The 9673-nt window shown below is 44.2% G+C and overlaps 2 protein-coding genes across 3 annotated transcripts in view; one reads left to right on the plus strand and one right to left on the minus strand.

Moving 5' to 3' along the window:
- Positions 1-1759, minus strand: part of LOC108974273 (E3 ubiquitin-protein ligase hyd) — a 90624-nt gene extending 88865 nt beyond the window's left edge. The window contains exon 1 of one of the 2 annotated variants that reach the window (XM_018941981.1): positions 1522-1759. In XM_018941981.1, coding sequence (XP_018797526.1) covers positions 1522-1583 — 62 coding nt within the window. In that variant the 5' untranslated portion in view covers positions 1584-1759. The remainder of the gene's footprint in view (positions 1-1521) is intronic. The other variant, XM_018941979.1, reaches the window with a different exon arrangement.
- Positions 1760-8227: 6468 nt separating this feature from the next.
- LOC108974272 lies at positions 8228-9137 on the plus strand. Its single transcript, XM_018941978.1, has 4 exons — positions 8228-8377; positions 8430-8605; positions 8677-8776; positions 8841-9137. Exons 2-4 carry the CDS (start codon positions 8532-8534, stop codon positions 8853-8855), a joined length of 189 nt encoding a protein of 62 aa, XP_018797523.1. The 5' UTR covers positions 8228-8377; positions 8430-8531; the 3' UTR covers positions 8856-9137.
- The last annotated feature ends 536 nt before the right edge of the window (positions 9138-9673 follow it).

The following is a 9673-nucleotide window of genomic DNA, read 5'->3' on the forward strand; positions in this document are numbered from 1 at the left end:
TTCCCAATAAGCTGATATCCGGAAACTCCACATTCCGTTGGCCACCCAGGTCGCCTGACCTTACTGCACCTGACTTTTTCTTGTGGGGTTATTGCAAACAGGAAGTCTACAAAGCAAAACCAACAAATTTGTGTGAACTAAGGCAATCCATTCGAGAAACAATTGCGGCTATTCCTGTCTCAACTCTCCAWGCAGTAATGAACAACTTTTTGTTAAGATGCCGCACATGCATCAACGAGGAGGGGGGCATTTAAAATCCATTACTTTTAAAACTAATTAAGCTATATGTAATAAAATTGAATGAGCTTTAACATGAATAAAAGAAAATGAATTCCATACACTGAAAAAAAATATTTGAGTTTCTTAATGTAGCAAAATTCATAAGCCGTCCTGTTTTTTTATTGTAATTAATATAGAAAAAAGAATCACGCAAAAAAACAAACAAAGAAAAAWAATATAGAAAAAAGAATCACGCAAAAAACAAACAAAGAAAAATCGTTAAGAATCCTACATATTGGGTGTTTAAGATGTGGCAACGCTGGTTTTCCGCATAAAAGTAAACAATTAACCTTTGCAGCGACGAGTGAGAGAAGTGAATTTAAAACTAATAAATTTGGGTAAGATGTGCTATTAGTGCAAATTTTTGAACATTTAATCGTGAATATTTTTTAAAATATAAGTTAATTTTTATATTTCTTTAGGATATTCCTCCGCTGGAGAAGCTCCCCTATCCGCACATACACCATTTATACGGTAATTCGGTTTTTTTTACCCCTCCACCAAAGTAATCGGATTCGTGCCCACTTTTCACTTACTAACACTTCACTATAACGTTTTTGTATATTATTTTTTTAATATTTATTGCAAATGAAGCTTTATTTTAATTATTTTATTTTAGTTAAATTCACTGCATTTGCACAAGAATAGGGTTGCATACTAGCAAATAAATGTTATTGCGATATCTAGCCTAGTTGTCACCAAAAGAAAATAAGCAAGAACTTTATACCCCAAATACATAAATGGAAAACGCCAAAAATCTTACGCAATTTTTTATGAAAAAAAAAACAAGTTGCAGAAAGGAATTCTACGCGAAAGAACTCTGAACACGCCGGTGTTGGAGCGGCCATGGTTATTTTTTTTAAGCGCTGCCGAAGGCCCCCAGTACAGAAAGGAGTTCTACGCGAAAGAAGTCTGAACACCCCGGTGTTGGATGGTCCTGTTACTTTTTTTTTTGAAGCGCCACGCTTATTATTAAATCGGAAAATACGTATTTCAAAAAGTGGTAATTTATTTTTAAATTTTAAAGCAATTCCTCTAAAACAGTAAGTATGTCTGAATATACCCATTTCAACTACAAATCGGGGAAATACTTATCTAAAATTTACCTAATGTGGGATTCATGCTTATCCACAATTATGAAAAATATCTATTGAACACCCAAATATTTAAGTCTTTAATGAAAGTGAATCTTCTGAAGTATATGACACTTTTAAATACGTTTTTCCCAGATTTTGATAATACCTTTCAATGTATTGTTCATCTGATCCTGGTAAGGGTTGTATCACAAATTGTATAGCAGACATTATTTGTTTAAACTTTCAGCACCAATTTTGAACACTTCAACCAACTTTTAAATGTCTTATACCAGGAAATGTATGATCAAATCATAGCACTCACGAAATCGATAAATTTTGCTGAAATTCCGTTGAATTCCTGTTTAATCGATTGATCGTACTTCAGTAACACTGTAAACGTAAGTTCAGATGCAGAAACTTTTATATCGACTATCAGGTTGTCCTGATACCTTCTAGAGGTCACTTCTGCTAATTAATTTAAAATTTAAATTTTAATATAAAAATGTGTATATAATTAAGTTTCACCACCAAAAATTAATAAAACATTAATATATTAAATTACTGTTAACAATTTGTCTCCTTTCACTACACGTCGGTATCAATAGCTTCCTCGCTTAATCTCTTTGATTTTGCGCTTCTGTTTGGTAAAAGTGCCCATACACGACACACAAGTGCGTTCGATCGGTATGTGTGTGTTGTTTAAAAATATGTTCAAACTTGACTTTTCTTAATTTTTTTAGTTTAAATAGAAAATAACTGTATTCCAATGATAATAAGCTTTGCCCTAATTCCATACGACGTTTAGTTTTTTTCTATCCTGCCGGGCAATTTAGAATAATCGTAAAAATGAAAAACCGAGAAATCGCGCTTTCAAGTTTTCGCTTTTTGCACAAGCGCTCGTATATCTGTTAGACGCTCGGTCACTATTTCCCTTCTAGCTTCGACAATATTTCGAATACCAATCTATAAGTTTGGGGAAATTTTGTTAGATAATTTTTAAAGAGATTTAAGTAAAAAAAAAAATATTCGATTGTTTGAAGCTTCTAAAGCAGGCTCCCTTAATAAAGAAGTGTTATCAGAATTTATTGAACCTATTAAAATTTAATTGACAGTTTGGCAAACGAAAAGTGATAAATGTTGGAATAACCTGTTAACAAAATACAAAGAAATAGATAAAAGTGCTACATTAGAAATAAATTCGAAGAAATGTTCCGCTTGCCTTTCGCACATGTTAACTCTGTGAAGAACGAACTAAAAATAGTTTTGTGTGTCGTGTATGGGCGAACGAATTCACATAGATCGAACACACATGTGCGTCCGTGTATGGGCCCTTTTAGCCATCTTTTATTAAAAATAGTTTGTTTCGTTCTTGTTAAGACCACCCATTTGCTTCAAAAAACTGGTCGATAGGTCGTTTGTTTCGATATTCATTGGTCACCGCTGCCCATCGTAGCAATAAAACTCCATATAAATAAAACAGTTGAAATTTTTATTTTATTTCTTTTTATTATTTTTTTTTTGAAGTTTACACGTTTGTACATAAGAGTTAAATTTTTAAAAATTTTCAGAAATTATTAACATTCTAATATATATATACATATATAGGAAAATTAAGTTTGTAATGTATATATAAATGATAATATGTATATACATTACAAACTTAATTTTAATTATAGTATGTTTACATTAAATTAAATATTAATCTTAGATTACACAACCTCTGCTAACTGTAGGCATCTTGCCGCGGTGCAGAGGCTTAGTCGCAAGGCATACTCGGCACCCCCCAACCGCATGCCAGGGAGGAGGATAACGACATGCCCTCTTGCAGCGGCGCCCGGCGTGCAGTAGCGACTATGCCCGCGGATGCAACCCAGAGCACCATCAAGGCCCCCCGAAACAGGCCCATTCACTCAGACTCGGGTGAATCTCATTGGGCAGAGGCCGGTGGTGCTCGCAGGAGAAGAAGGAGRCGCAGGAGGGGAGAGCAGAGATCTCTYCCAACAGCCGACAAACCAAGCATGTGTGATGACCCTCGTAGGAAGGCCATGAGTGGTACCTGCTTAAAGTGGTATTTGCGGTACCTCCGGGACGGGATGACCCACGAAGCCGCGGAATCCCTGGCCAAAAGGAGATATGTAGATAYCGGGTCATCCCCCACAAAGGAGTGTAGCAGGAATACGTCCGTTTGTGCGCAAGGCAGCTGGTCTATGGACCGTGGCCAGGTCAGTGCATCACTGACCGAAATGCGGGGTGACGGGGATGCACTCACCTATGCACAGGCAGCAAAGAGGAAGAGTGGTCAGCTCACTCCACAGGAGCCCCCCAGGGACGGCGGCACGAGGGCGACCGGAGGCCAACCATCAATCCAGGCTCCGCCACGGGTGGAGGAGGGGCGGCGCAGGTATGCGGATGCTGTCAAAGGTATCCGTATGGCTGTACTGCCTCAAAACTATCCGGCGGAGTCGCTGGAATCGGAGCAGCTCACGGTGCTCCAAAACCTCCTCCTGGAGGAAGTATTTAGAGGTGCGGATTACGCGGCGTSCTTCCTTGGAGTAGACATCAGAGGTGGCATGCTGCAGGTGGACTGCATGGATGAGTTGTCCGCCAACTGGCTGCGGGCATTTGCCCCAAAGCTAGGAAGCTGGACCGGCCCTGTCCTCTGCGCAAAAAGGGCGGAGGATCTGCCGGTCATGCACAGGAGGACAATGTTCCTCCCCGCAGCGATGACAAGCCGTATGAGTTTGCCCTGGGACTAATTAAGAATCAGAACCGGGGCCTTAGCATCGCGGCCTGGCGCGTAGTTAGCAGCCAGGTAGAGTAAAAAGGGTGACCTACGTGGATGGAGATTGTACCTATACATTGATGACGAATCGTACAGGTACGTCCGTGCTGCAAGCTTCCGCCTGTTTTACAGGTTTAGCATGGTGGTCATGARGCCGCACAAGCCTGTGACCACAGGGAGCAAGGAAGCGGGGAAGGCTGCCACTCAGCCGAGCGGCTGCGGGCCCAAGCAGGACACAATGGTGGCAAGCAAGGTGGTGAAGAGGATGCAGGTGGACGACGTGGCAAAACAACCGGGCGTGAGCGCAGAGCTGATTACGCTAGTCGCAACAGCTGATGTCCCGGCTGCCCAGGAAGCCGGGCTACCCTCCACCCAGGAACTCCTCGAGGGACTAGGCGACCAGGAGGACAGCAGTGCGACGACGGAGGGGATGTGGACATGCCCCCCTTCGAGCCAATACTATAATGGCCGTCGACGTGGAAGCTGCCCAAGTGAACCTGCATCACGCGGCGGGGGCCTCGACAGTCATAGCGAGCAGGTTCACACTGGATAAGTTCCTGCTGATCCAAGAACCTTGGGTCTACAAAGGTGAGGTCAAAGGCCTCAAGACGGTACACAGCAAGGTAATCTGGGACCTCTCTAGTGACCGTCCAAGAGCATTCTTAGTAGCCAGGAATAATGTCGACTTTTTCTGTATTTCAGAGTTCCTGACGCTGGACTTGGTGGCGGTACAGGCCAGAGACTGGGAAGGCAGAGACTTCGTCCTGGCATCAGCCTACTTCCCAGGGGAGGCAGCTGTAGCACCCCCTGAAGTGGTGGTAAGGCTAGTGGAGTACTGCAAGAAGCACAGGCTACCCCTCGTTATCGGATGCGACGCGAACGCCCACCATGTTGAGTGGGGAAGCACGGACTGCAACACAAGGAGTGAGTCTCGATTAGAATATGTACTAGGTAGTAACTTAGCTATTGAAAACGTGGGTTGCGAACCCACCTTTATAACTATAAGCAGGAGGGAGGTGCTGGACATCACCTTCCGCAAGGAGCCCGCACATGGTTGGGTCTCAAGGCGGAGGGTTTCAGCGGAGCCCTCCCTGTCGGACCACAGAATTGTAAGGTTCGCACTGAAGGTTGAGGTCAGTCAACTTCCCCCAAGACGCAACCCTCGAAGGACAAACTGGAGTACCTTCAGGGCAATGCTGCAGGATGAACTAAACTGGGAGAAGCTGACCGATGATAGCGTTACGGGCTCGGGAATAGAAAGCAGAGTGCTGGCACTGAACGGGTCTAACACTAATGCTTACAGCGGTAGCTGCCCCTAGTAGTGTCCACAGATAGGCGCAACGGTCCCTGGTGGACAAAGAAGCTGGCAGACCTCAGGAAAAGAGTACGTAGCCTATTAAACAAGGCAAAACGTACAGGGGTCTGGGAAGAATACAGGAGCTACCTAACCCTCTACAATAAGGAGATTAGGTCAGCAAAACAAACGTACTTTATTAGTTTCTGTGAAAAGGTCTCCTCCACACCAGAAGCGGGGCGGCTGCACAAGGCTCTGGCTAGTGGGAAGACTAACACGGAGCTAGCCATCAAAAGAAGTGACGGGACTTTTACGACCAGCGCGGAGGACAGGGCTACAGAGCTTCTGCGTGCTCACTTCCCGGAGACCATCCAGGTGGACCAATGTCTACCTGTGAGAGAACATAGGCCATCCCACTTGGATTAGGCAGCCGCTAGGCCGATAGTCACTGCGGACTCGATCAAGTGGGCAATGGCCTCGTTCGAAAAATTCAAGTCTCCAGGGGTGGGCGGAATCTTCCCAGCGCTTTCGCAGCAAGGTGAACAGCCTCTGCTACCTCACCTTGTTCGGCTGCTGAGGGACAGCCTTGCAATGGCGTACATCCCTGACCCATGGAGAATGGCTGAGGTGATCTTCATACCCAAAGTAGGAAGGAAGGACTATTCCTTGGCCAAGTCCTACAGGCCGATTAGTCTAACGTCCTACCTACTAAAGACTATGGAAAAGATCATAGACCACAATATAAGGTCGATGGCGCTGAAGAGTGCACCCCTGCATGCTGCTCAGCATGCATACAGAGCGGAAAGATCCACCAGTACGGCTCTGTACCAGCTGACCTCGGAGATAGAGAGTTCACTCTAGACAGGCGACGTGATGTTATGTGCCTCTTAGACATCGAAGGTGTCTTCGACAATACATCTCATAAGAGTGTAGCCAGGGCGATGGAAAGAAGAAATGTGGCAGCACCGGTGCGCAGACGGATAGAGGCCGTGCTGCTCACCAGGATTGCCGAGACCAGGGCAGGCGCAACAAAGATCCGCCTGGGAGCGACAAGAGGCTGTCCACATGGAGGTGTGCTATCACCTCTACTATGGCGTCTTGTCGTGGATGAACTATTAGCATTGCTAACTGACAATGGGATCCGCTGCCAAGGGTATGCGGACGACATTGTGATAATAGCAAGAGGCAAATTTGAAGAYACTCTCTGTGACCTAGTGCAACGGGGTCTAAATCTGGCAAAGGGGTGGTGCAGAGGAGTRGAACTAAACATCAACCCCTCAAAGACAACCGTAGTTCCTTTCACAAAGCGCAGGTCCCTACCCGGCTTAAGGAACCTCACACTTGGGGGAGAGAGATCGATATGACTAGCAAGGTCAAATACCTGGGTCTTACGCTGGATTCCACCCTGCGGTGGAAGCAGCATGTGAACCAAACGCTGGTCAAAGCTACAAAAGCGTTAATGGTGTGCAAACGGCTGGCGGGTAAATCCTGGGGCTGCAAGCCAAAGATCGTTAGGTGGTTGTATACCATGATTGTGCGACCGATAATTACWTACGGGGCGGTGTCCTGGGCCTCTGTAACGTCGCAGGCTTCGGTGGTTAACCRACTATCGAAGCTTCAGCGGCTAGCATGYGTTTGCATGACGGGCGCTATGCGAACCTGTCCGACGGCAGTTCTGGAGGTATTGCTGGAACTTACACCGCTCCATATAATGATAGGTCAAGTAGCCAAGCACTCACTTCTGCAGATAACAGCAGAGGGATGCGGCAAAGGCAAGATAATCTCGTCCCAGATGATGGAGAGGATAAGTGACGACATTCCTATTGCCCTCCTCCCAAGGGACGGGATTACGAAATCAACTCACTTCACGAAAAGGTTTAAGGTTATCCTCGGGAGCAAGAGTGAGTGGAACGACCCCACTCTTCAGCAAATGCTAAGGGATAGTACTCAGGCTCAAAAACGTCGGAAGGAATAGGTGCGGGTATTGTAGGCCCGCGTACAAAGCTCTCCATTCCGATGGGAAGCTTTCCAAGTATTTTTCAGGCTGAAGTCCTGGCTATAAGTCGGTGTACAGAGATTAACCTCCACCGCAACTATCGCAACGAGCGCATAGCTATACTCAGCGATAGTCAAGCGGCACTGAAAGCGATCTCCTCCTACGAGATCAAATCGCTTTTGGTGCAGGAGTGCAGAGAACGATTGAACAACCTAGCTGCAAAGAACCAGGTGCACCTAATCTGGATGCCCGGCCACATTGGCATAGCCGGCAACGAACTGGTCGACGAGCTAGCCCGCTCCGCAGCCTCCACCAGTATGGTTGGGCCCGAACCATTCATTGCGGWGGGTCCCCACACTGTGAAGGAGCTGCTCCGCAAGGAAGAAAGAGTGTGCAGGGAAAGGTATTGGCAGCGAGCGCACGGTATGCGTCATGCCAAGCTGGTAGTTGGGGGGTATAACCAAAAAAGATTTAAATCGTTAATCAACCTCCCAAGAAACAAACTCAGTATCCTGGTTGCATTCTATACCGGCCACTGCAAGCTGAAAAGGCACTTGACTAACATGGGCCTATCATCTTGCGCCAACTGTCGGTTTTGCGACAGGGACCTTGAAACCCCGGAGTACCTGGTAATCGACTGCATTGCAGTCTGTAGGCGCAGGTCGAATGCCCTTGGAGCCATGTTTCCGGATAGGGATCACATCGCCTCGCTAGCACCCAGCAAAATACTGGACTTCRTCAATATGCTGGGGCTAAGCGAGTCCCTGTGAGTTAGGAGAGGGCACAATAGACCTATGGTCGCAGTGCATTCCTCAGTTATGTATCTATCAATCTAGATTRCACAACTAGATTAGCGGTGTTATTCCTAATTTTATCGATAATTTTTGCGAAAAAGAGGAGAAAAGTCAAATGACAAATTAAACAAAAATGGCCGACAACGAGGGAAAGAGGTTAGTAAACTTTTTTTTAATAAAATTATATTTTAAAATATATGTAAACAAGGTGGAACAAAGAGGAAGTTGAACTTCTTTTATGCTTGTGGGAGAAAAAATTGGAAAAGCTTCGTGGTGTAAAACGTAATCCTCACGTTTTCCAGGATATGTCATGGCCACAAAGGGGCATGTATATGCTGCGAATGAAATTCGTGTGAAAATACATAATTTGACAAATAAATACAGGTAAGTTTATTTAATATGCATGTGCATTTATTCATATAAAAGTTTTCAAAAAATTACAAAAACTTTTACAGAGATAAGAGGAAATCTATTGGTCCCTCTGGCTGCAGACCTTCGACATGGGAATTCTACCCTAAAAAAAAGTATCCTCGGGAGCTAAATAAGAGAGCACAGGTTAGTAAAACAAAACAGAAATTTGAAAAGTTTATATTTATTTTTATAAACTAATTTATCAAAGTTCACGAAGTTGTAGACTGTGCATCACCCCTTAACAGCTCTTCCATTACGCAAGGAAAAGAAAAAAACATGCTTCAGATAATATTCAAAATGAATATTTGGAGAGACTCCGGGCTTCAAATAGAAAAATTAAATCGGAAATTGAAGCAATTAAAGAGGATGGCAGGGAGGCCCTTCAAATTGAAAGAGAAAGAAATGCCATCCTCGAAAAATTCTTAGAAGCATTTAAGCAAACCATATAACAACATATCCTTGAAAACGTGAGAATTACGTTTTACACCACGAAGCATATATCCAGTCCAGGAGAAGATTTTTTCATTATATATATATACATATATATATGTATATGAATTTTTTTTAAGCTATTGCATAGCTTCTATCGCGGGCCTTGAGCGCCGGGACCGAATCCAGAAATTCCGTAACAAAAAAACCTCACGCGCCCCACTCCGATATGACACATGCATATGTACATATATTATTTCTTTCGCAAATTTGTCTGCGAGCTTGCATACATATTGACGCAGATTTTTGCGAGTCACGGAAAAATATTTTAGAATGGACAAATATTATAAATCGAAAGCTCCGTTGTTGCCACTTTTCTGACTTCTTTCTGTGAAGAAGCATCAGAAAGTCGTTGAATTTATGATTTTTAGCTTTTGCCATCGTCGCGAAAAGACGCTTGTAGGCAAAGGCATGCTCGGGGAGATGTTACGGGGTCTGTTTTTATGAATGAAGTGAGGTCGCTTGTAGAATTTGCGCCTGCRTTTATGAATGATATCGTTTTTGTTGTAAAATTTACTACATTTGGACTTCGCCAATTCGGCTGCCAAATTG

The sequence above is a fragment of the Bactrocera latifrons genome, unplaced genomic scaffold, assembly GCF_001853355.1.
Source record: "Bactrocera latifrons isolate USDA-ARS-PBARC rearing strain unplaced genomic scaffold, ASM185335v1 scaffold_540, whole genome shotgun sequence".
Classification (NCBI taxonomy): Eukaryota; Metazoa; Arthropoda; class Insecta; order Diptera; family Tephritidae; genus Bactrocera; species Bactrocera latifrons.

Excerpts from the sequence above, each read along its gene's own strand:
- LOC108974272 (XM_018941978.1), top strand. The coding sequence starts at position 8,532 with ATGGCCACAAAGGGGCATGTATATGCTGCGAATGAAATTCGTGTGAAA. Across the intron at positions 8,606-8,676 it reads AATTTGACAAATAAATACAG|AGATAAGAGGAAATCTATTG; the intron begins GTAAGTTTATTT and ends AAACTTTTACAG.